This window comes from Ammodytes marinus, assembly GCF_949987685.1.
Source record: "Ammodytes marinus genome assembly, chromosome: 8".
Classification (NCBI taxonomy): Eukaryota; Metazoa; Chordata; class Actinopteri; order Uranoscopiformes; family Ammodytidae; genus Ammodytes; species Ammodytes marinus.
In genome coordinates, this window is record NC_137212.1 from 3,104,153 (window position 1) to 3,131,722 (window position 27,570).

Sequence of the window (27,570 nt, forward strand, 5' to 3'; positions counted from 1 at the left end):
TAGTCGACTTATACTTTACCTAGTATAAGGGCGAAACCATGGACCTGTTCAAAGTGGCATTCTGTCTGGGAGCCCTGGTCTGCACTGGTAAGATATTGTATAATAACATTTAATTTAATTAGACAGACAGACAGACAGACAGACAGACAGACAGACAGACAGACAGACAGACAGACAGACAGACAGACAGATAGGTAGATAGGTAGATAGATAGATAGATAGATAGATAGATAGATAGAACATTTCTGTAAATATGCCAGATTTAGCCAGAAGGCTATTTTCCATCAGCAGTCCTTGGCCAGATGTAACAATAGGCAAATAACTTAAAAGCAAATAACAGGAAGAGTTGTAAAAAAAACACATTAACTAAGATGAAAGCAACAGATAAAACATTCATTGTTACATACATTTACTTGTGATTTCAGTTAGCAGTACTGAGGTGGATGGCTACACTAAAACCAAAGGAGCATGGATCCCCTCTCTAAACCAAGAGTACCCTGCAGACTCCGCGACACAGTGCGCTGCGAAATGTGAGGCTGAGACATCCTTCCCATGCAAGTAAGATCACACTTTCAACAGCAGATTAAATTACCTTTTAAACTGCTACATTGATAGATGGATGGATGGATCGACGGACAGACAGACAGGCAGTCAGACAGACAGATGTAGCAAAGCGGTTTTGTGAATATTCTGTTAAATTACAGAGGAATGTATTAACTGCAAAGGAGAGAACTACTAAATCCACAATGCTTTTTACTTTTACACTTCGATTACAATATCAATGTTTCATGTAAAGCTGTATCTAATATTTATGCTTTCTATTTTGTGTAAAAAAAAGCTTGTCATCCCAACCTGACACCTGCTCTGTGTTGTCAGGTCTTTCATGTTCGATGGAAAGAAAGAACAATGTTGGACAACAGCAGAAAACTCTAAAACACTGATCGTCCATCGCAGAAGTAGCTCAACCTTATATGAAAAAAATGGCAAGTCTATCTATCTATCTATCTATCTATCTATCTATCTATCTATCTATCTATCATCATTATTTATCTATATAAGTAGCCCTGACTCTTATGATTTTATTATTGTACCTTTTTCTTCATAATTTTGATTTTACTTGATACTTTTTCAGGCTTGATTACATTGTGGTTAATATATTGTGCACCAGAAACAGTGATGTTTGCACTGTGTGTTTGTCTGCAAACAGTCAGTTGAGGACACACACATTGAACAAACTGTCACTCAAACTTTGGGGCTTAACATCAGTGACATGACTCAATAAATTAATTGTCTCGTATATTTTGTCCAACGGATAATAATAGTTTATACACAGGTGAAACTCATATTATTAGAATATCATGGGAAATGAATTGGAATTGAGGCAATAATTCATGCAAGTGAACCTCTGCACGATATTCAAATTTTTCGAGTTGTACTGTGCAGTGAAGGTTTAATGATTTATTTTCAAGTGCCAACAACATTTTAACTTAATAGCTGGTTAATTTGATTGAATAATAAAATGTTGATAGTGTCCTTTGGTGTGTATTGTGTGTGTGTGTGTGTGTGTGTGTGTGTGTGTGTGTGTGTGTGTGTGTGTGTGTGTGTGTGTGTGTGTGTGTGTGTGTGCGTGTGTGTGTGTGTGTGCGTGTGTGTGTGTGTGTGTGTGTGTGTGAGCAGGTTCATTTCATTGAGTATTTGGTGTGTATGTGTTTTCCTTGTTTAGTCTACCTCCTGGAATGTGTGAACGGAATAGGAACAGATTACAGAGGATCTAAGGCCGAGACGAGATCCGGAAAGACATGTCAGAAATGGGCAGCAGGAAAACCACACAAACCAAACGCAAAGTTTGTATTTAAATTATATAATAATCCTCATTATTAGTCATTTTCCATATTGCTTCATATGCTTTTAAATCTGTTTGTGCATGCACTCCTCCTAAAGGTTCCCCTGAGCTCAATCCAGCCTAGGAATGACTGCTTGTGTGTGTGTGTGTGTGTGTGTGTGTGTGTGTGTCTGCCTTTTCATGTTGTGCCCCTAACTCGTGGAATTTTCTGCAGTGCAACTTACAAATGACTGCTCTTCCTACTTTTGGTTTATTTAAATCTATGATTTCTGAATGTTACACATCTGATATTCATTGTTCATTTAGTTTTCATCTTATTTTATTCTTGCTCTTTTTTGTATTTGATATACTTTATTGAAATTAATAATAATAATAATAATAATAATAATAATAATAATAATAATTTGAATTTATATAGCACATTTCAAGGTACCCAAGGTCGGTTAATTCAGTATATTAATGTTTAACTTATTGTATTTCTGTTTTCTCTGTTCATTATATGTTATCCTTGTAATTGTGTGTATTGTGCTCGCTCATTGTCACATTAAATAGGGAAACCTCAGTGTCTTTTGAGTGACAGTAAAGGTTAGTGATTGATTGATTGTTTCCCCTCAACTGCAGATACATTCCAGAGAACAATCCCCCAGGATATTTAGAGTCTAACTACTGCAGAAACCCTCTGGGAGACGAAGAAGCACCGTGGTGTTACACTACCGATCCCAACACACGCTGGGAATACTGTAATTTACCCAACTGCACTGGTAAAAATGTATTTATTTATTTATATAGGTGAATCCCATTGAGATCAAAAATCCTTCCCATGCAAGTAACACTTTCAACATCAGATTAAATTACATTTTAAACTGCCAGATAGATAGATAGATAGATAGATAGATAGATAGATAGATAGATAGATAGATAGATAGATAGATAGATAGATAGATAGATAGATAGATAGATAGATAGATAGATAGATAGATAGATAGATAGATAGATAGATAGATAGATAGATAGATAGATAGATAGATAGATAGATAGATAGATAGAGCAAAGCGGTTTTGTGAATATCCTGTTATTTTACAGAGGAATGTAAACACTGCACTGGAGAGAACTACAGAGGGACTCAATCCACTACGGAACGCGGCTTTACCTGCCAACGCTGGGACTCCCAGACGCCACACAACCACTCTTACAAGCCTGACAGGTAAGACGAAAGAACAGTACACCTCCCAAACCCTTTTCTTGAATAACTACACTGTGTTCCAAATTATTATGCAAATTGGAATTAAGTGTCATAAACATTTAATTTTTTTGTATTTAATTTACACTCATGGATGGTATTGTGTCTCAGGGCGCTTTGGATCATTGAAATCAATCTCAGACACCTGTGATAATCAGTTTGCTAAGTAAGCCCAATCAAAGGAAATCTACTTAACAAGGACGTTCCACATGATTAAGCAGGCCACAGGTTTCAAGCAATATGGGAAAGAAAAAGGATCTCTCTGCTTCCTAAAAGCGTCAAATAGTGCAATACCTTGGACAAGGTATGAAAACAATAGATATTTCACAAAAACTTAAGTGTGATCATCAGTACTGTGAAGAGATTTGTGGCAGAGCACAGACGGGTTCGTTCGGATAAAGGTAATATGAGGAAGGTTTCTGCCAGACAAATTCATCGGCATAGGAGAGCAGCTGCTAAAATGCCATCACAAAGCAGCAGACAGGTATTTGAAGCTTCTGGTGCCTCTGGAGTCCCGCAAACCTCAAGGTGGAGGATCCAGAAGTTTGCAGTTGTACATAAACCTATTATTCGGGCCACCCCTAAACAATGATCACAAGCTGAAACAGTTGCACTGGGCTCAGGAATACATGAAGACTCTGACTCACCACTTTCTTCCGTGGTATAAAAAGAAGGACAGTGCCTTCCGTAGTAAAATCATCTTCATGCATGACAATGCACCATCTCATGTTGCAAAGAATACCTCTGTGTCATTGGCTGCTTTGGGCATAAAAGGAGAGAAACTCATGGTGTGGCCCCCATCTTCCCCTGAAATCAACCCTATTGAGAACCTTTGGAGCATTCTCAAGCAAAACCTCTATGAGGTTGGGAGGCAGTTCACATCAAAACAGCAGCTATGGGAGGCTATTCTGGCATCCTGCAAAGATATTCAAGCAGAAACTCTCCAAGAACTCAAAAGTTCAATGGATGCAAAAATTGCGAAGGTGATATCAAGGGTCCTATGTTAACATGTAACTTGGCCTGTTAAGATGTTTTTGATTGAAATAGCTTTTGATTTCACTAAATATGAGCTCCACATTCTGCAAATTCAACAAATGACCATTTTTAGTTGTTTACAACCTATAAAATGTTTTGAAACTCTGTTGTGCATAATAATTTGGAACAGTGCATTTGGAGTTTTATATTTTTGAAAAAAATACTTTTATTATTTGGAGGTTTGTTCAATAAAATTCGAAATATACTCTAACGGTTGATGACTTGAAAATTATGCTGACTGTGATTTGCATCGACTATTTAGGAAAATCTTGGAAAATCTAATTTGCCTTATAATAATTCGGAACACAGTGTAAATTGTCAGAAGTGACCAGAGGGGTGTTTCAGGAAGCGGGTTTTGAGGCAACTCAGAGAATGTTTGCTCTGAGTTAGTGGAAACTTTGGGTTGGTAATATCCCCATTAATTCTTCTCCTACCATAAGCTCATTCGTTAATAATTCTAACTCTAGTGGGAGGAGCGGAGAAGTTTTTTTTCACAAATGTTTTTAAGTTAAAACATTGCTTTTGTATCTCAAAGATTGTTTTTGGTTCTATTCCTTCAGTTTTCCAGAATCGTTTCTTGAGGAGAACTACTGCAGGAACCCGAATGGAGATGAGCCCCGACCCTGGTGCTTCGTCACCAACAAAGACCCATATTGGGATCACTGTGACATACCCGCCTGTGGTAAGACCTCTTATTAAGGCTGCCTTCCAATATCCATACTACGATTTAGTATGGTAGAAAACAAAGATTTAGGATGTCCTGATTCTTGTGGCCATATTTAGTATGGTTAGGAAGACCCGGATGTCTACAATATTTTTAGTGTTGAAATCAGCACCCTAACCCTGCGCACCGGAAATTTTATTAGGGTCCGAGCACCGACCGGTGCGAAGCCCTATTGAAATGCAAAGGATTCTTATTCTTTATTAGGGCCCGAGCACCGAGTGTGCGAAGACCCTATTGAAATCGGTCAGATTATTATTACGTTAATTTTTAGGGTTTAAACGCACTTTTCACCCACTTCTTCTGGTGCAATAGTTGGAAAACTTTGCGGTAACTCTAATCCTGCAAAAAATTGTAACTAATCGTTGATTTCCAAAAAAAACGGCACCCCCTGTGGCCAAAACAGTTTTTCAGGAAATGCATGCTCAAAAAATGGGATAGAAGCCTGAAATTTTAGGACGCCATGTAATGGCCCAAGGCGCACATAAATCCAATTTTATGTCCTGGGCCAAAATTAACAGGAAGTCGGCCATTTTGGATTTCGTGCCTAAAACCGCCAAAACCATCATTTCGCATTTCGACGAAAGGCTCCTAGAGATTTTACGGCAGGAACGTCAAACCACTTCTCAAATACTAAAGACACTTGCCCAATGTTAAATTGCGGAAAGATTTCAAACTTATAAGAGAACCAGGGATCTTTTTGGGGTCCAAGTTGACCCACACATCATAAAACGAACCTCATTTAAACCCCAAATGTATCTTTGCAGGCCCCACAAAAAAGCCTCTTGAAGCCCCACCCCAAAATCAACAGGAAGTCTTTTAATTTGAAATATGTGAATTTCTGGCTCTCAAATCATCAAAATGTTCAAAAAGTATTAACTCCTAGCAGGAACATATTTAGAAGAACGAAAACTCTAGGGACACTCACATGACATGGAATACATACCAAAATGTTTTTGTTTGATTCCGAATAACTATGACGAGATGGCAGCCGATATTCGCCAAAATGTCGCCAAATGTCAAAACTCCACATTACTCTGCAGGATTGCAGAGTAAAGTGGACTCATAACAACTTTTTGTGCAAAAAAAAATATGATACGGTAAGTCCTCCGACATGGAAGATGATATACCCGAAAGCTTGTTTTATCCGGAATAACCGTCTTGCAGAACGGGCGACACATTCGCCAAAAAACATAAAAAATTAACCTGATGAACCCTTTGAATGATCATAACTCAGGCTGTGGTATACTTAGAACCACACTTTTTATACAGCAATGTACAATCCCAGAACAAACAAAAAAGCCTCTTGACGCCCCGCCCCAAAATCAACAGGAAGTATTCGCCAAAAAAACAGGAAGTTGGCCAAACTCACCCAAACTCTATCTCATCTTCTCCAAATTTTTTATGGCTAATGAGACCCAAGGCCTGAAGAAGCCCGCACGCTAATATTCATACTAAGTTAGAGCGCCACCTGCTGGGCAAAGCAAATATTGAATGTTGGTTATTTACCTCCACGTCCTACACACTTGATCAAATCAACCTCAAAGCAGCTCAGGGAGGTCTACAGACATCCACCATGATAAAACTGGAAGCTGGTTCCATTGGCTGAAAGGCCTTCGCCATAGCTTGGCGTCTTTTTCACTAAACAGGAAGTCGCTGTAACTTCACTATACTTTGTCTGATCATCTCAAAATTGTATATGGTTAATGAGACCGAAGAACTGAGGAAGCCTGCACGCTAATATTCATAGAAAGTGAGAGCGCCACCTGTCAAAACGCCTTCGCTGTAGCTTGGCGTCTTCGCCAGTAAACAGGAAGAAGCTGTAACTCCACTATACTCAGTCTGATCTTCTCAACATCTGATATGCTTAATGAGACCCAAGGCCTGAGTAAGCCCACACAATAATATTAAGAAAAAGTGAGAGCGCCAACTGCTGGGCAAAGTAAATATTGCATGCTAGTTATTTACCTTCAAGTCCTACACACTTGATCAAATCAACCTCAGAGCAGCTCAGGGAGGTCCAGAGACAACGATAACACGGGAAGCCGGTTCCGTCGGCTCCGTGGCCTTCGTAGTTTCTCGGCGTCGTCGCCACGAAACAGGAAGTCGCTATAATTTTGCTCTGCACTGTCCCATGCGCTCCAAACTTCACCCGCCTGGTAAGAGCCCAGGCCCGAGGTTGTCCTCGCATCCGTATCGAGCGCGTCGCGGCAACTTCCGCGCTTCCGGTGACAGGTATTACTGTGCCGCGCGCTCCGAAGAGGAGGATACCGCAGCGCGTTCTCTCGCCCGGAGCGCCGAGGCCGGCCGGGACGGCGTCCAGCACGATGAGGTGCGAGGGCCCGGTCATCACTGCTCGCAGTTTTAATTTATTATTATTTTCTTTTTTATTCAGCATCTGAGCATGTCCCTTCCACCTTCGTGCCAGAGATGACCTGTGCCTCGGACAATGGAGCAAACTACAGAGGAACGATTGCTGTGACAGAGTCGGGCAAAACCTGCCAGAGCTGGTCTGATCAAACGGTGCACTCTGGCAAATATACACCCAAAAACTACCCTTGCAAGTAAGAGCTACTAGCCTGGCACCGCCTGCCTACCTACTTCCGCTTAATTTTCATTTCCCTTCAGTAGTCAGTCTGGGTCTGTGCTACATTAGTGGGTGTTCTCAGCCAGATTTCTGCCAATCCAATCAGCGAACAGAGGGAGTGGCTCAGAAGCTGGCGCATGACATACGTCACAACTAGGGATGCACCGATCCACTATTTTTAGTTCCGATCCGATTCCGATATCTGGGTTTTGGATATCGGCCGATACCGATACTGTCCGATACGATATCATAATTATTGTACATTTCTTTGTTTGTGGTGACTTTATGTGTAAGGCTAGGAAGGCTTAAGCAATTCTGAGCAAGAAATATACACGAATGCATTAGGGCCGAATAATTCGAATATCGAAAAACTTGTTTGTTAAGTTTGTATTCGAAGCTCAATTCAGTATTCCAAATATATATATATATATATTTTTTTATATATTTTATGTTTTTTTTTGCACAAGTAGCTTAAACTGCAATATATGTTGTCAGCAAATATTACTACTCAGATATACACGTTATATATACAACAATTGTTAAAATATAAATGTAATGCTCATTTAAAGTAAATTATCAAATTATTTGAACTTTGACCTAGTTGGCCACCGTCCTTTCAAAGAGCAATCGGTGATACATCAGCTGTTGGCTACGTGACATTGTCAGAGCGAGGCAAACTAAAAGCGGCACCAAGCGCAGTAGGAATACAGAGTGGGAGGAAGAATATCAGCATATGTGTTTCCCTTAACTTTATACCACAACATTAGCGTGATCTCGGAAGGGAAAGCAGTGCTCGGCGAAATGCTAACATTAGCTTAGCTTAGCTGTTTGTTTAAATTCCCTATGCAGTGCTGCTATTGCCAATCAACAGTGACTGCCTTGCATCATAGGAATACGCGGTCAACAATGGATATAATATGGATACAAAAGACTATCAATATTGGATCTTTTGTATGGATTTATAAATCCCCGAAAATGCATGTTCCAGGATGGATTAATAAACTTTTAGTAGTTTAAGCTACGATGGCACAGCTGATTTGGAACGGAACAACAGCTCTGTTCGCTTCCATGGGAAAAAGTAAGAAACTCAGACTTTGGTGTTTTTTTAGAACGAGTATTCAAATCATATCTCCCTCCACCGAACGTCGGCATCTGCTCGCGCGGGGCTTTCGCCCTTTCATAGTTTAAAAAAAAAGAATAAAAAAAAAAAATTAAATTAATTTAATTTTTTTTTTTTTTTTTTTTTTTTTTAAATCGGATTTTATATTGGAGCTGTCAGTCCGATATCCGATCCGTAGATTTCGCCCATATCGGACCCGATACCGATACTGGATCGGACCCATCCCTAGTCACAACCAAATGTTATGCGATTGGTTGGCAGATTCAGAGTGGCACTTGGGCAGATCCAATAGTTTTAAACTTCAACAGACACCCGCCTTCAAGTGAGTTAACGTTTGTCAATTGAGCGATTCCAGACCTTCTGTACAAATGAAATGAAGTACGATGGTCTGGTAGGACCAGGCTAGAGGGCTACTCTAACAGAATAGAAATGTATTCATAGGAGGGCGGTGAACCTTTTTGGAATCCCACGATTGGATTCGATTCTGATTCCTGGGGTCACGATTTAAAATCGATTTCTGAATTCAGTTTAAAAGAGGATTTCAGGATCTCCTCCAGTCCACTGTGTGCCAAGAGGCGCTGTGTCAAATTATGTCATGAATAGGGCTGTCGCAATGAAGGAATACCCCGTGCGGTGAGTCAGGGTAGCTAAACCGTGCGGTATGCGATATAATTGCTCCACCCCTTTTTTAGGCCTAATTATAGGTCTATATGTATTAAGTCAACTTGTTTGTCCCGAATATAAGACGGGGTTTTTTTCCCCATTCAGCTTAATAATAATAATAATAATAATAATAATAATAATAATAATAATAGGCTATATTTAATATATAGAGTGCATTCCTCGCACTCAAAGCGCTTTACATAGCTTCAGTTGTGTTTATTTTATTTTTTTTATCGGTTGGAACCAACACTGTCTGTGCTCTCGGAAGCGGCCGGGGCATGCGTGTGTGCAATGGGAGAGAGAATACTTTGTGTGGAGAGAAAAGAGGCACGGGACATCGCAAAAACCAATGCAAAGCCTCAAATCATTATGTTGTGAGTCAACGTGTCAGAGGCAGGAATCGGCTGTGCGATCGACTTTTGCTGTGGCAGTAAGGAGAGATCAGATTGCCAACTGCGCTTTTCCTTTTACGCACACCACAGCCGCCGTAATGTTTAGATTTCATCATTTGCATCACAGCCCTAATGATAATAAGAATGGGAGGCTTTGTTTAAACGCTGTCCATGCGGTCGTTGTGATAGTAACTTTATCGGCTGTAAAGTGAAACTAACGGAGATCGCGGAAGCCTTCCAAACGACAACTGTAACGTGCCCAGGTTATCATTTCAGCCTTAAACCACGGCGTTGATAGCTTTCGTTTCAGCACTAGGCTATGTGATTAACTATGAGCATTAAATAAATGTTGCGTCTCAGATGCCGAGGACAGCAGCGAGGATGACCCGCGACCGAACCAGAGCATAGAGAGATGACAGCAAGAGCGATCACAGTGGAGCAGAGGAATAAAGTCTGTAGTAAACACATCAGAGTTCGGTCTATTTGTACTGCTGTTCATTTGCAATGAAGGAAAATGTTTTATTAAATGTTCGTATATGATTTTAATAAATACAATTAATTTCCTTTTAAAAACAAGATCTGGTCTTCAAATCTTCTTTCCAAATATGAGTTTTGAAAAACGGGGGTTCGTCACCTTTTATAACAGGTCCATGGACGTCACGTGCGGTTGTTGCGGTGACCGCCCATGCTCTGCGATTGGCTTGAAAATATTGCAGTATTTCATCTGTGCGGTTATCGCGACAGCCCTAGTCATGAAAGCAAATTAAAGTCCATGTCTTGTCTATCTACCTTTAAGTCTATTTGAATGTGAAGATTCTAATGCAAACATATTTTTTTTACTATGCTTTAATTTCCTCTGCACATTGTAAAGCACTTTGTGACCCTGTCTGTGAAAAAACGCTGTACAAATACATTTTACTTACTTACTTTTTTTCTATTGTTTTTCAGAGGCCTTGTTAACAATTACTGTCGGAACCCGGGCGGTGATGCCAAACCCTGGTGTTACACTACTGACCCTGGAACTCGCTGGGAGTACTGCAATGTGACGACCTGTGAGGACATCAATCAAGGTAGGACATCAATCAACAATGATGATATTTAGTTAGATTAAGTTACTTTAGTAGTCACTGGTTACATTTAAATTAATATTTTCTCATATCCCCTCTCAAATTCCCACACTCTAGAGGGGGTCAGAGCGCAGGGTCAGCCATAGTACAGCGCCCCTGGAGCAGTTTGAGGTTAAGTGTCTTTCTCAAGTACACAATGGTAAAGATGGTGGGCACCGTAGATGTACAGTATCTCACAAAAGTGAGTACACCCCTCACATTTCTTCACATTTTTCTTTATATCTTTCCATGGGACAACACTGAATAAATGACACTTTGATACAATGTAAAGTAGTCAGTGTACAACTTGTATAACAGTGTACATTTACTGTCCCCTCAAAATAACTCGACACACAGCCATTAATGTCTAAACTGCTGGCAACAAAAGTGAGTACACCCCTTAGAAAAAATTTACAAATTGGGCCCAAAGTGTAAATATTTTGTGTGGCCACCATTATTTTCCAGCACTGTCTTAACCCTCTTGGGCATGTAGTTCACTAGAGCTTCACAGGTTGCAACTGGAACCCTCTTCCACCTATTTATGACAGCATCACAGAGCTGGTGGATATTAGAGACCTTGCGCTCCTCCACCTTCCGTTTGAGGATGCCCCAAAGATGCTCAATAGGGTTTAGGTCTGGAGACATGCTTGGCCAGGCCATAACCTTTACCCTCAGCTTTTTTAGCAAGCCACTGGTCGTCTTGGAGGTTTGTTTGGGGTCGTTATCATGTTGCAATACCACCCTGCGGCCCAGTTTACGAAGGTTGAGTGCACGTGGTCAGCGTCGTACACAGAGGTTGGCTTTGGAAAATAGACGTATGAGTGCTGCCAGCATTGCTGAAGGGCTTGAAGGGGTGGGGGGTCAACCTGTCAGTGCTCAGACCATACGCCGCACTCTGCATCATACTGGTCTGCATGGCTGTCATCCCAGAAGGAAGCCTATTCTAAAGATGATGCAAAAGAAACCCCACAAAAAGTTTGCTGAAGACAAACAGACTACGGACATGGATTACTGCAACCATGTCCTGTGGTCTGATGAGACCAAAATACATTTATTTGGTTCAGATGTTGTTTAGAGTGTGGAGCGGCAACCAGGTGAGGAGTACAAAGACAAGTGTGTCTTGCCTAGAGTCAAGCATGGTGGTTGGAGTGTCATGGTCTGGGGCTGCATGAGTGCTGCCAGCACTGGGAATCTACAGTTCATTGAATTCTAACATGTACTGTGACATACTGAAGCAGAGCATGATCCCCTCCCTTCATAAACTGGGCCGCAGGACAGTATTGCAACATGATAACGACCCCAAACACCCCTCCGAACGACCACTGGCTTGCTAAAGAAGCTGAGGGTAAAGGTTATGGACTGGCCAAGCATGTCTCCAGTCTTAAACCCTATTGAGCATCTTTGGGGCATCCTCAAACAGAAGGTGGAGGAGCGCAAGGTCTCTAATATCCACCAGCTCTGTGATGCTGTCATAAATGGGTGGAAGAGGGTTCCAGTTGCAACCTGTGAAGCTCTAGTGAACTACATGCCCAAGAGGGTTAAGGAAGTGCTGGAAAATAATGGTGGCCACACAAAATATTTACACTTTGGGCCCAATTTGTAAATTTTTTCTAAGGGGTGTACTCACTTTTGTTGCCAGCAGTTTAGACATTAATGGCTGTGTGTCGAGTTATTTTGAGGGGACAGTAAATGTACACTGTTATACAAGTTGTACACTGACTACTTTACATTGTATCAAATTGTCATTTATTCAGTGTTGTTGCATGGAAAGATATAATTAAATATTTGAAGAAATGTTAGGGGTGTACTCATTTTTGTGAGATACTGTAATAGTAGCCACTAGGGTTGCTGAAAATTCCCAGAATTGAGCCTTTTCAAATCCCGGGAAAAAAGAGCCTCCTCCCGGGAGATCCCGGGAATTCCCGTTAAACCGGAAGTGCCTTTTTAATACTTTATTTTGTACCCACGTACTCGGCCGAGTGGTTTATTGGGCACGTTATAGCCTCATATGCACAGGGCAGACTAGATGCTAGCTCTAGAATGAACTAAGGGCGCAGAAAGGGCTTCCTTCTCATCACCCGGCCATACAGATGTTTTGGTGCAAATTGCACTGAATTGTAGAACCATGTACAGATACACAATCTGCAGCCAGATGTTCTTGCAGGTCTTTGGAGGTGATCTTTGGGTTGTGTGCAACCATTCTCACAATCCGCCGCATATGCCGCTCTTGTACTTTTCTTGGTCTGCTAGACCTGGGTTTAACTGCAACTGTGCCTGTGTCCTTCCATTCCCTGACAACGTTCCTTACAGTAGAAATTGACAATTGAAACCTTTGGGAAAGCATCTTGTAGCCTTCCCCTAAACCATGACAATGAATAATCTTTGTTTTTAGTCTTAGTTTTTTGGGAGCTGTTTTGATGATTGCATTCTGTCTCACTTCTGCAGAGAGTCAAAGAGAAGTGGAACTTGCATTTAGGCACCTAAAATACATTTTCTCATAATTGAACAGACAATTCTATGAGGTTCAAGGCTTAACAACATAATCCAACCAACTTTGTGTTTAAAGTCATCAGTTTTACATGCTGTTACAGGCATTAAAATCAACAAAACCACAAGGGTTCCTATATTTTTGCACAGCCAGTTTTTCACATTTTATTTTATTTCATACAACCAAATACTGCTTTTCAAAAAATCTTTGTTTGGAAAACATCCCAGTACTTGGCTGTTCCTGGTAAATTAAAGACATACCACTTTTATATTTTTTTTGTGAAAGCAGAGTCAATTATAATGCCGGCTGAGAGGGGTTCCCAAACTTTTTCATATGACTGTATATCCATAACATACTCAAATTGACGTCAGAATGAGTATGAGTAGGATGTTAGTATGCGTAGGACGTTAGCATGAGTAGGACTTAAACCTGCAGTGTGTAGAATTTTGTGTTTTATTTCCTAGCAGATTTTGTAGAAAGTAATTATAATATCCATAAGTACGTTTAATTTAGTGCATAATAGCTGAAAAAAAAATTTTAGAATGATTTTTTTTCTCTTAGAAAGGGTCTCATATATGTCCATATTTCTCCATACCTTGGACCAAGGCCCAGTGGCCGCCATGTTGGAAGCATCATGGTTGGAATGTCATCAGGTGCATTGTTTAGAAATTAGAACTGCTCTTGTCCTTGAAGGCCACTGTAGCTTCTGTGATTATTCTAGCATGATTTCCTCCCTCTTACAGCAGTGACCCCGGTTGAGAATGACTGCTATGAGGGGGACGGCTCAAGCTACCGTGGCCGAATGTCAGAGACCATCAGTGGGAGGAGCTGTCAAGACTGGAGCTCAATGGTTCCTCACAGACATAATGTAACTCAAGAGAACTACCCCACAGTGTGAGTATTTAGTGGATGGATGAATGGATAGATTCAAGAGTAAAATACAAAACCTTGGAGGATGCTGCTTAGCTAGAATGACATGCTGCTTAGCTATAATAAACTGTTACTGAAGTTCCAGGATTTCTCTCTTTCTACAGGGACCTCAGGGGGAATCTGTGCAGGAACCCTGATGGAGACAAAGCCCCTTGGTGTCACACCACAGCCTCTAAGGTCCTCTGGGAATACTGCAACTTAAAGAAATGCCCAACTTCAGGGAGACCAACCCAAACACACACGGAAAAAGCAGGTCACTCACTGACTAAACTTTTGTGTCAGATTGAGTTTTTTTACAGTTTTTTTTTTACCTTTATTTGTGAACATTTCTTTTTATCTGTGATGCTTTGTTAGACTGTAAGGTTGGAAATGGAGGATCATACCGGGGCCCAACCTCTGTCACGGCCAACGGTGTGACATGCCAGGCCTGGAGTGCTCAGACACCTCACAAACACAGCGGCCACACCCCAGAATTAAACCCCACCAAAGGGTTGGAGGGCAATGTAAGTGTCTGTTCCTGCATGAACCAATTTAATGCAATGATTTTGTAGAGCGGTCCCGAATACCATTTTACAGGCTCAAATACTTGTTGTTTTTTCCGAGCGGGTATTCGAATACTTGTTCTAAAAAAAACACACCATCAACAACAACATTAACTAATCCAATGTAGGCTACTCCCCGAAAATGAAAATCACCGGTCACGCTGTGAAAGGTCAGCGGCAAACTAGGTCAAAGTTCAAATATTTTGATAATTTATTTTAAATGTCTGTTTAATTTGTATTTTACAGTTGTTGTATAATTTGTATATGTAATTATTATATGCTGACAACATACAGTATATTGCAGTTGAAGCTACTTTTGCAACAAAAGAAAGGATGAAAATAAATAAGAGACAAATATTCCAAAATGCTGAATTGAGTTTGGAATACTAACTTAAACAAATACTTGAATATTCAAATAATTCAAAACACCCCCATGATTTTGTAATGATTACTCACTCCGGATTTCATAAACACACTATTGTTACTCAAATAGTTTACAATGTATTAGGAATTATTTGAATATTCGAGTATGTGTTTGTTAAATTAGTATTCGAAGCTCAATTCAGAATTCGGAATATTCGTTATTTTTGAAACTACAATATGTTGTCAGCAAAAATATTAAGATATACAAGTTATACAACAATTGTAAAATACAAATTAAACGCTCATTTGAAATGAAATATAAAATTATTTTGACCTAGTTGTCCGCTGACCTTTCCAAGCGCAACCGGTGATTTTCAGTTTCCGGTAGTGGGCTACATTGGGATAGTTGTGTTTATGTTTTCTTTGACGGTGTGTTTTTTTAGCACAAGTATTCAAATACTCGCTTGGAAAAAACAACAACTACTAGAGGCCTGTAAAATGGTATTTGGGGACAGCCCTACAATGTATTCATTTCTCCTTTGCATCGTTTTACAGAGCTGCAGAAACCCAGATGACGATGAAAACGGACCGTGGTGCTACACGACTGACCCGAATAAGAAATGGGACTTCTGTGAGATCCGTGAATGTGGTAAGTCAACGGTACAAAACATAACTGTTACTACTATAGCTATGTGGACTGGCTTTACAAATGACAATATCAGACAGTCAGGCCATAAAAAGAAAAGGAACAGTATCCAGAGGAAAAAATATAAAGAAATATTTGGTGGATTGTCAAAACATAATTTTTTTCCCAAAAAGAGTCTCCGGTGTCATTGGGCTACACCTGTAAAAAATAAAGGTTAAAAAAAATTATTCAAGTTGAATTTTTTTTAAATTAGTCTAAGATGCGACTACTGAATATGTTTGTGTTTCCCATCCTTTTTTGAAAATTTGTGAGTGAACCTTTTTAAAATATTTTTTGTTTGTTTGTTAGATGTATTGAAGTGTGGGACTCCATTCAAGCAACCAAACCTATGTAAATTCCGCATGGTCGGCGGCTGTGTGTCCAACCCTAACTCATGGCCCTGGCAAGTCAGCCTCCGCAACCCGTAAGTAGAACAATTCTGAAACATTTTCAAACTATGATACAGTTTTATATCTGTAATAAAGTCCTCTGTAATACTGCAAACTATAACCTACCCCGGTTAGTTCATCACACAGAACATGTTTTTATCCAGATGGATTTGATTTATAAAGCGCTTTTCTAGGCACTCAAAGGGCTTTACAGGGTTCCAGGTTCGATTAATTCACACAGTCATACCGGTGGTGGAAAACTACGATAGTAGCCACAGCTGCCCTGGGGCAGACTGACGGAAGCGTGGCTACCATTCAGCGCCTATGGCCCCTCCGACCACCACCTCAAACATACAGCAGTCATAGACATTCACACCAGGCAAGGTGGGTGAAGTGTCTTGCCCAAGGAAACAACAACCATGACACAAGTGGCAGGGTGGGGATCGAACCGCAAACCCTTCGATCATTGGCCGAGCCGCACTACCACCTGATCCACAGTCGCCCCAATGGTTAGAAGAGTCTTTGAGGATGCTGAATTCCTTCAGGACGAGGGTTGATGTATATGAATGTCCTTTTGGGGTTTTCCAGATATCTGCTGTTACCGTAATATTTCAAAGAAATGGGATTGATAATTGGATTGTTTTACTCTGAGCATGAACCTCTTACTAAATCAATGTCTAACTGCAAACAAAGCTCAGTTAATAAAATGACTAAACCATTACAAAGGCTACTTATGAACGGCCAGTCTTTTGTTCAAATTACAATTACAATTCAGCTAAAAAGAGGAATGTGAATTATTCTAGATTATTGTAAAACATTATTCGACTATATTGAGACACTGAGACTCTTTACGGAAATACAAAATATATTAAAATGATAGGCAAGGCAAGGCAAGGCAAGTTTATTTATATAGCACAATTCAGACACAAGGCCCCTCAAAGTGCTTTACAGGGGCAAGATTAGAATACATAAAACACATTATAAAACATTTAAAAGCAAATAAAAGAAGCAAATAAAATTAAAATTGCAGGTTAAAATGGAAACAAAAAAGTCTTCAGACTCGATTTAAAAGAACTGAGAGTTGCAGCAGACCTCAAGTTCTCTGGGAGTTTGTTCCAGATTGTTGGTGCACAATAACTAAAAGCTGCTTCTCCTCGTTTAGCCCTAACTCTAGGGACTGTAAGTAGACCTGTCCCAGACGACCTAAGGGCTCTGGACGGTTCATAACGTATCAGCATATCAGTAATGTATATTGGCCCTAAACCATTTAGTGCTTTATAAACCAACATCAGTATTTTGAAATCAATTCTTTGAGTGACTGGAAGCCAGTGTAAAGACCTCAGAACTGGGGTAATGTGATCTACTTTTTTGGTCCTAGTGAGGACTCGAGCAGCAGCGTTCTGAATTAGCTGAAGCTGTCTGATAGATTTTTTTGGAAGGCCAGCAAGGACACTGTTACAGTAGTCAAGTCTACTAAAGATAAATGCATGGACAAGTTTTTCTAAATCTTGCTGAGACATAAGCCCTTTAATTCTTGATATGTTTTTTAGGTGGTAGTAGGCTGATTTATTAATTGATTTTATGTGTTTCTTGAAATTCAAGTCGGAGTCTACAACAACACCAAGATTTCTGGCTTGGGGTGTAGTTTCTAACATAATGGATGTAAGCTGTGCGCTGACTTTTAATTGTTCATCTTTGGCACCAAAGACAATTACTTCAGTTTTATCGTTGTTTAATTGAAGGAAATTTTGGCACATCCAATCATTGATTTGTTCAATGCACTTACTCAGTTCCTGTATTGGACTGTAGTCTCCTGGTGATATGGTTATGTAGATTTGTGTGTCGTCTGCATAATTATGGTAGCATAATTTGTTCTTATTCATAATCTGAGCTAGTGGGAGCATGTAGATGTTAAATAGAAGAGGGCCAAGAATGGAACCTTGGGGGACCCCGCATTCAATATTTGTCCGCTCAGATGTGAAATTGCCTATTGACACATAGTAGTCTCTATCCTTTAAGTAGGATTCAAACCAGTTTAGTACAGTTCCAGAGAGCAGTGTTTCCCACAGAATTCTTTGAAAGTGTGGGGGGGGGACCCCGACCCCCCTAGGAGGGTCCGGGGGTATGCTCCCCCGGAAGAAAATGTTGTACCTTTTAAATGTTAAATGCATCAATCTGGTGTACTTTGAGGAACACTATTCCTATATAAATGGTGATTAAGATGGAGTTTGAATAATGAATAAATAATTTTCTATGATACACATTTGAGCCATCAAAAAAATTAAGCAAAGGTGGTGGTTACCTGTGGTTCAAAAGAGTGAACACAAGCGCCCTTTTGTTTTATTAGATTGTTGAATTACTAGTACTCAAATAACTGTGACTACAATCACGAAAGGATAGCTCACAATATTCTTTCCAGCAGAGGGTGCTCTGCTGGAAAGGCAGCAGGCGCGCAAATTACCCACTCCCGACTCGGGGAGGTAGTGACGAAAAATAACAATACAGGACTCTTTCGAGGCCCTGTAATTGGAATGAGTACACTTTAAATCCTTTAACAAGGATCCATTGGAGGGCAAGTCTGGTGCCAGCAGCCGCGGTAATTCCAGCTCCAATAGCGTATCTTAAAGTTGCTGCAGTTAAGCTCGTAGTTGGATCTCGGGATCGAGCTGACGGTCCGCCGCGAGGCGAGCTACCGTCTGTCCCAGCCCCTGCCTCTCGGCGCCCCCTCGATGCTCTTAACTGAGTGTCCCGCGGGGTCCGAAGCGTTTACTTTGAAAAAAATTAGAGTGTTCAAAGGCAATACAGTCACAGCGCGTGTTGACACCGCAGGGGGAGGGGCTGATTGACTCGGGGAGATGGAAGCCTCGATCCCTCAAGCGGCGCTTTGATAATACGTCCATGATTGAAGGAAATATTGTTTCTTGAGATCACAGCGCGAATCACACGTTAAAGATTTTTATGCGGAAATGCTATTGTTTCCAAGTGAAACTTGCGCATTGCAAATGAAATGTATAGGCCTACATGTATATTTTTTAAATAGTAAAATATACATATATATAAAAAAAAAATGAAAGTGTGGCGGGGCAAAATGAAAGTGTGGCGGCCCGCCACGGAATGATACATTAGTGGGAAACACTGAGAGAGTCCAACCCAGTTTGCTAGTCGATCTAGTAATATGCTGTGGTCAACTGTGTCAAAAGCGGCACTGAGATCCAGTAAAACTAAGACAGAACTTTTGCCACTGTCTGTGTTTAAATGGATGTCATTGAGGACCTTAACCAGAGCAGTCTCAGTGCTGTGGTGTTGTCGAAATCCTGACTGGAAGACATCAAAGCAGTTATTCATTGCTAAGTAGTTATTTAGCTGTTGATAAACAGCTTTTTCAATTATTTTACTTAAAAATGGTAGGTTAGATATGGGCCTATAATTTTTCATGAGTGATGTATCTAGATTGTTCTTTTTTAGGAGTGGCTTGATGACTGCTGTTTTCAGGGCCTGTGGGAATACACCTGTCTGAAGGGACATGTTGACAATTTGTAGAGCATCTGAGGCCATACAGCTAAAAACTGTTTTAAAGAAGCCTGTGGGCAGAATGTCAAGACAACAGGATGAGGAGTTCAGGTGTTGTATAATGTCCTCCAGGTTTTTGTGGTTTATAAGATAAATACAACTATGATATCTTCAATTATGATATCATAATTGAAGACTTAGACAAACTAACATTATTGTCTCTAGTGTTTCCTCAGTGCAGTTTCCTTCATGTTTTTAATGAATTTCTGATTTCTCGGAAAGTTGTCGCTTTTGGTATGGATGGGTGGGAGGGGGGATTGGTTAAGCATGTGTGAATATCTCTGGGTGTGTCATGTGGAGGGGGGAGGGTTGTATTAAGCACTTTGTGCTTATGAGAAAGTGCTATATAAATAAAGTTTGATTGATTGATTAATTGATTGATTGACATACCTAAACAGGCCATAATATTTAATATTTTCTCCTTCAATACTTTTCTTTCTGTGTCTTTCCACCAGGTCTAACTTTCATGGCTGCGGAGGAACTCTGATTCACCCTCAGTGGGTCGTTTCTGCTGCTCATTGTCACAGGTCAGAGACATCAGTACAAATACATCAGGACTGTCTACTGGGAGAGATTTGGCCACACCGTTTATACCTCAGAGAAAAAAATGTCATGTCGCGGGAGGCAGCTGTCCCTCCGAGTCCCTACAGTTACACTACAGTAACACCGCATCGCCACATGGGGCACCACAGCACACCTCCATGCTGTTGCCGTGACGCAGAGTTGGCTTGTTTAAGCAGCTTACTGCATGGGTTAGCTCTTGTGAGCTAGTTGGCTAACACTAACTCTCTAGCATCTATTCAGGACCCCCCGTGCTGTTATTAGTGGAGACAGCTATCAAGGCTAGTTTCATGTTTCAAACATGTCAAACTTGAAAAAATGATTTGTGTTGAAGCTGGAGTGAAATTATTACCATACATTTGCAAACTAGCTCCAGCGCATTCTTCTTTGGCGAATCCAAATTTGATGGTCAGTTATGAAGAGGGCTAATCATTTTGACCCTGGTAGATTTTTTTTTTGTGAATTATTTTTTTGCTTCTGAGTGCAAAGTAAAATAATGTAATCATCCACAATGTAAGTAGGATGTTTGGAAAAGCTGGGTTAAAATGTCTTAGCACTTGGGAAATACCTGGGGGGAGGGGCTAATAACTCTGTCCTCAACTGTATATCGTAATTGCACATCCCCTGTATAACTAGTCCGATGTTTACATATGTGTTGTGCCCTGTAGGACAAACATCACCTCAGATTTCTCGGTGAATATGGGTCGCCACACAAATTTGGGCTATGAGAATTCAATACAAGTGAGGAAGGCTGAGAAGCTTTTCCATGAACCCAGCGGACACGATATAATGCTAATCAAACTGGAGAGGTAAGCGCTGGGTTTATCATCCTGCTAACAGAACTTAAACTACTGGTACTACTTATATATTCTTAGATGTATTTTTTACTATGCTTTTATTTTCTATGCACATTGCAAAGCACTTTGTGACCCTGGCTGTATACGAAAAGCTCTACTAACGTCCTCCCTCGCCTATTTTTTCCAGGGAGACGCGCGTCTCTCTCTCAAATCTCTATTCTTTAACTGATAGAGAAATACTCTGTTGACCAGCAGCATTTACTGTAGTTTTACGATTTCCCTGTTTGTTTATTTCAAAATGAAACTCCCCACAAGCGAAAATGTATAAAAAAAAAAAGAAAAAAAAAAAAAGGCAAGGAGGCACTAGGATTTCTGTCAGAACTCAATATTAATCATATGCATCATACAATGACATGAAACTTCATATTAAAAGGGCTCCAGAGTGCGCCTGTTTTGGAACACGTGCGCCCAAAAATCTGCAGAGTTCTTGATGATCCTGTGTGTGTGTGTGTGTGTGCGTGTGTGCGTGTGTGCGTGCGTGCGTGCGTGCTTTCAGGCCTGTACGTATAAATGACAAAGTCCTGCCAGCTTGTCTGCCAGAGAAGGACTCCGTTGTTCCAGAGGGGACATTGTGTGTGATCAGTGGATGGGGAGAAAATCGTGGTAAAGTACAACATGTCTTATGTGTGTGTGCTCTGGTCAACACTGATATCTTTGTTAAGACCAATTTGTGCTTTAGGTACAGTATACAGCCCCAGAAAGAAATTAAGAGACCAGTCTGGATTTTTCTTAAATCTTTATCTCTACATAACTAAATTGCGAATTTGGTAGAAATGTTGTCAGTAGTTTGTTTTATAAAATTTAAATTTTCATTTTACTCAAACATATGCCTTTAAAGAGTAAAACAAGAGACACTGAAAATTTGGAGTGGTTGCTAATTTTTTTCCGGGGCTGTCTATATTTTCCTTGAATTAAATTATCTAATTTTGATACAGAACAGTGCAATTAAGCTGACAACTCTTTAGACAGATTGATTTATTAATTGACATATTTATTTCGAACATAAAAGAAACAAAAGAAAAACAGAAATTGTCGCACAAAAAATAATATAATAATGTTAATTGGAATAACATGTTGGAAAAGGAGTGGGAAGAAGTTTACACTTAGTTATTCCCATCCCATCTCTTTATCTTATTGTAATTAAGCTTCCTTAATACATAATAATAATAATAATAATAATAATAATAATAATAATAATAATAATAATAATAATAATAATAATAATAATAATAAGTATTATTATTATTAACATTTTCATTTATTATTCATAATAATGATTATATATATATGTGTATATATATTTTTTTTTAACTTTTTTAAGAGCTCTGGACAGTTCATAACATATCGGCGGGTCAGAAATGTATTTTGGCACTAACTGCAGGCATGTGTGTTTCAGGTACGGGAGGTTACGGCCTCCTGAAGCAAGCTGTGGTCCAGAGCTACATCTTTGAAGGTCGAAGGATTACTGTTCAAGGAGGAGGAACGATGTGCTATGTAAGAAACACTTCAAACGTCTTTTACAATGTTCTTCAGTTTCCTTAAAGGTGAAGTAAGCGATTTATTAACGTTAATATAAGTGTTAAATCGCTCTTTATTCATACAGTGATCACTTATATAGGGTGCGCGTTTCATAAAGCCGATCTCGCGGTCACTTGCTCTGCTTGTAATCGGCAAATTAACCTTTCGGGGATCCTACTACTGATAACCAATCAGAAGAGAGAGCGCTACAAGCCGGCACCTGTCTCACTAACGGTGCACGCGCAGAGCAACAGATAGGTGAATGTGTATGCGCCTACAACGATGGAGCACGTAAAAATCCTTCCCAATGTCTGTTTTGATGGTTTTTATTATGTTTTATCACACCTATGGATCTGAGATCAGTGTTTCCTCTACCATTAGACAGGCCTGGCGGGGCAAGACGCCCCGCCAGGCTAACAGCAGCCTGACTTAAATTATTATTATTTCTTCTAAAATCAATCTTTCATTGATTCCGTAATACTAATTTTCGAGCGTCTGCACGGCACTGTCAGTCTACTGTCTTGAACTAGTGGCAAAATCAAACCCAGTGCCTGCTCTATGGAGATATTAAGGACTCAGTAACAGGGACATTGAACAGGAAAAACTGCTGAGCAAAACTTAGAAAGTTAAAATCGCTGCGTCGCCCTGGCAACACAACAATCTCTATCAACAGCAGAGATAGCGCAGAAAAAAACGGCATGCACTCGTTTCAGTAAGTTTACAGAAGTGCCACACTGCTACTGCCTATGACATTCTCAGAAAAACCTTAATTTATTTTCAAGGGACATATTAATGTATTTATTGTTTAAACTGTTAAAGCGGCAACGAGTAACTTTTAAATATTTTTTAAACAGCCTCATGTTTCCTCTCATAATCATAAATTACCTTTAACAGCAAACGAGACCATCAGTGCAAAGAAAGACGTTTTTATATAGTTTTTATTACTGCATTTGATCTGGTCGTACACCCAGTCCGATTTTCGGTTCACGCGTGCATGCTCTATGGTCACATATCCGTATTGGTCACAGATTTCAGTGTGGCGCAGTTACGCGATTTGAGAAGCCTATCCCTCCAGGTGAGGGAAGGGGAGCGGGAGCCTTGTTTGAGACAGTTGTTTGTCGTCATAATGACTGATAACGGGGCTGAACCATAAAAGAAAAAAAAGAAAATGCAATGAAGAAAAGCGAAAAGGGAGAGTGATAGTCGGGCGGGAGGGCGTTGCCAAGCAACGTATACACAATTTCACGCAGCGAACCTAGACTGCAGCATGGACTGCAGTGTTTACTCCTAAATGAATGAGCGGTAGCCTACTAAAACAAAGTTTACTTTGCCTCACCAGCATCATCAGATGACCATTATTCATCTGAAATAGTCATTATTTACAACATAAACACATTACCTCATCGTGATACTAACTAACTGCCATCTCTCGTTCATTCGCTTTGTGTGGGGACACGGACTCGTTCAGCTCCGTGAGAGGTGACAATGCATCAACTCATTGCAATCAGGTGTGTTTAGCACTTACTGGCATTAGTTGATGCTGTGTCACCCATAGACTCACGGAGCCGAAAAGAGTCCGGTGCCCTCACACTTTGCTTTCAACACACGGACACGCACCATATTGCTTCCTGATTATTTGAATCTGCACGCCCTGCACGCTGCCTGCACGAGCTAGAAAACAGCTTCACGACAGCTGGCGTCGTAATAATACTACCGCTTTTGTTCAAAGGTGTCGCCAACGTGCCGACTTACTCGTAGTGGCTTTAAGTTATCTTGAAAACAGCAGGCTATTGTAGGCCTACAAGCTTAATTTCTTTGTATTTTCAATGCTACTTTATTTTTATGTTTTAAATTGAGATATAGGCTAGATGAAATATAATGGTCGGAATAGGGAATTTGCCTTATGTAGCACACATGTTGATAGGCTAATCATGATGTGTAGCCTATGTTAATTAATTTATTTTCAACCAGGCTATTTGCATAAAAACAAAATGTTTCAGTAGGCTAGGTTAGGTGATTCACATTATTTCAGAAATGAGTCCTAGACAGGACCTGTCTATATTAGATCTTAGTGTTTATTGTTTTTTTATTGAAATCCACATGTTTTTCGTCATTAGTTTACATGGCTTGTGTCTCCAAATTATTACAGGAAATAGTTATAGGCAGGACATATGACAGTTGTTTACAGAGCACAGAATTAAATCAGATTTCGCCTCTCAAAGTGCACCAGATTGATGCATTTAACTTTAAAAGGATAAGGTTTTCTTCTGCAGGGGGATGCCCCCAGACCCTCCTAGAAAGTCCCTTCTCACCTAGCAGGATCTAAAAATCCTGTGGGAAACACCAAATGTACAAACATACTGAATGGGAAAGCATAACCCTTTGCCCTTATTCTTAACGGGCTGTCAAAAGAGGCTCATCCCAAATGGGGTTCGTTTTGGTCAATTTCTCCTAGAAATTTGATATGCACGCGGCACGCATACTCTTCATCAGCTCTTACCACCCGGCCTAAAAAAAATTCTAGGGGAAACAGATGATGCTAGATAACTCGCTGCTTGAAGACCACAGTGCATTAATGTGGGGACGAGCGAGGGGACTGTTAACTGCAGTCACTGACAGGAAGTTAGCTAAACTGAACATTCCGCTTACTGAACCTAAAGGTACAGTTTAACTTAGGGGTGGGCAATTAATTTCCCCAAAGGGCCACATCAGAATCAGGGACTGTTGTGGAGTGCCGGACCAAAAGGCTAAACTCAATTCTGGTCAATGTTAGTCGTATCTTTTTATAAAAAGAAGTAAAGTATATGGTTTTGATAATTGTTATGGCAAAGAAAAAGCCAGAAAAAGCCATGAAAATGCCAACATTATACCACTAAATCAACATTTACCATAGCAATTGTGAACAAAATGTGCAAGAAGCAGGGGAACCTTGGCCATACTTCCCAACTTAGAGACCTGTTATTCCGAAACCAAAGTGAGGGGTTTGGGGGTTCACCCCCAGAAAATTTGAGCTTCAGAGCCACTGTTTCCTGCATTATAGTGACTTTAACATAATGAAAATAACAACAAATAAAAATAAGTATCCTACACTGCAACACAATTTTTGTTCATTATTATCTATTACTTGTATTGTCCTCTGTACAGGATAAAACAATCCACCGAGCAGATCCTGCCCCACACCCCCCCATTACATTTTGATTATTATTATTATTGGGCTATTATTTACATTTTAAGGTTAAAATGTCTCAATCTGGTAAACTTTGAGAGGAAGTTTAAATCTGATGATTTTTGTTCTCTGTAAACAACTGTCTCCTGTGTGTCCTGCATGTCTTGTAGTCTATAATTTGGAGATAATGGCTGACATCATTTAGCCTTCTGGGAGCTGGATTTTCTACAGAAATATGAATATAAATAAGTTAGGCACTAAAATATAAAATATAAAGGGGTGTGTCCTGCGTGTAGGCGAGGGGAGAGCCACACACAGAGCCAACCTCTGCACTCGTTGGGTACCGGCACTCGGAGAGTGGGAAGGGGGGGGGAGGGTCGACAATATCAGACAAGTGAACGTACTTAGGTTGTCGGTCTGATATTGTCGCCCCCCTACCCCTTCCCCGAGCGCCGATCCCCGAGTGCGGAGGTTGACTGTGTAGCTTGCTCTGTGTCACTTTTTTTTAAGTGCGCAGCTCACGGCAGCGCACTTCAACAGCGAACATACAAGCTTCTTCTCCTTTTTTGAATTGCGACTTACAACCAGTGAAGAGTAAGCTGCATAAACTCGTGCAAAATATAAACTTGCCTTCAAAATAAAAGCAATGCCGTTGTATTCCATGTATGATTTACACATTGGGCGGCAGTGGCGAAGTGGGCAGGGAGGTCGCCTCTGGAGTGCAGGGTCAGAGGTTCGATCCCCCGCCTAACCGCCACATGTCGAAGTGTCCCTGGGCAAGACATTGAACCCCGAATTGCTACCGATAGTTAGCTTGCACCCTGTGTGGTAGCTGCTGCTATCGGTGTATGAATGTGAGTGCGATTGGGTGAATGTGTACAAAACAATGTAAAGCGCTTTGAGTCTGTGAAAAACCAGGGAAAAGCGCTATATAAGTGGAGTCCATTTACTTTACGTTTGATTCTTAATTTTCCATTGACCTCACGCGGGCCAGTCAGAGACAGCCAATGGGCCGGATGTGGCCCACGGGCCACACAATGCCCAGGTCTGGTTTAACTTAATATTTTTTCTACCTGCAGGGGGACAGTGGGGGTCCTATGGTGTGTAAGTCCCAGGACGGGTATGTCCTACATGGTGTGGCATCAAGGACAACATGCAGGGATCCCGGTTGGGCTTATTACACTCAAGTTTCCGGCTTCATGGACTGGATTGACAGCACCATCCAAAACAACTGAAAACTTTCCACCTTGAAAATATTACTAGAGCTTCAAATGTGATAGTCCATAAAAATGACGGTTCATTGTTTAAAAATACTTAAAGAGCAATGTGCAGGTTAGAGACCCCAGTTAAACAGCATATAGGAAACAAATTCAACTACTCGATTTAAAAAAAAATTATTTAAAAATATACATCACAGTGGCTTCTGGAGCTATTTTTGTGCGAGAATTGTTCATCCGCATCTAAAAAAAAGGTACAAGGCCGTGACGTCACGGGGGGGGGGGGGGGGAGGGGGGAGAGAGCGGTCCATTCGAACAATAGAAATTAATGCGTTTTAGTGCTATTTTGGACACTTGTAAAAATATATTCATGTGGATATGACGGGACACACACTTAGAATTGTGATCGTGACAAGTCAAGGATCAGAAAATAAAACTAAATGATAACAGAAATATGGACGGGAGTGATGGCATGTTTACAGGCTGACTATGACTTACTGCTGAGCGTTAGCTAAGGATATGCTGTGTCCACGTCGCAGCCAGACTACCACAAGCCTGTGATCACGTTGTAAATGGT

The 27,570-nt window shown here is 40.5% G+C and overlaps 1 protein-coding gene across 1 annotated transcript; it reads left to right on the top strand.

The window, feature by feature from the left end:
- Positions 1-38: 38 nt before the first annotated feature.
- LOC307253939 (plasminogen-like) lies at positions 39-27,011 on the top strand (the record flags this gene model as incomplete). The annotated part of the gene is made up of 17 exons (XM_080032162.1): positions 39-87; positions 426-530; positions 1,724-1,844; positions 2,465-2,604; positions 2,927-3,047; positions 4,679-4,800; positions 7,235-7,403; positions 10,550-10,671; positions 13,939-14,089; positions 14,230-14,402; positions 14,480-14,628; positions 15,586-15,679; positions 16,025-16,139; positions 20,130-20,201; positions 20,904-21,044; positions 26,073-26,133; positions 26,856-27,011. 17 exons carry the CDS (start codon positions 39-41, stop codon positions 27,009-27,011), a joined length of 2,061 nt encoding a protein of 686 aa, XP_079888288.1.
- Positions 27,012-27,570: the final 559 nt, after the last annotated feature.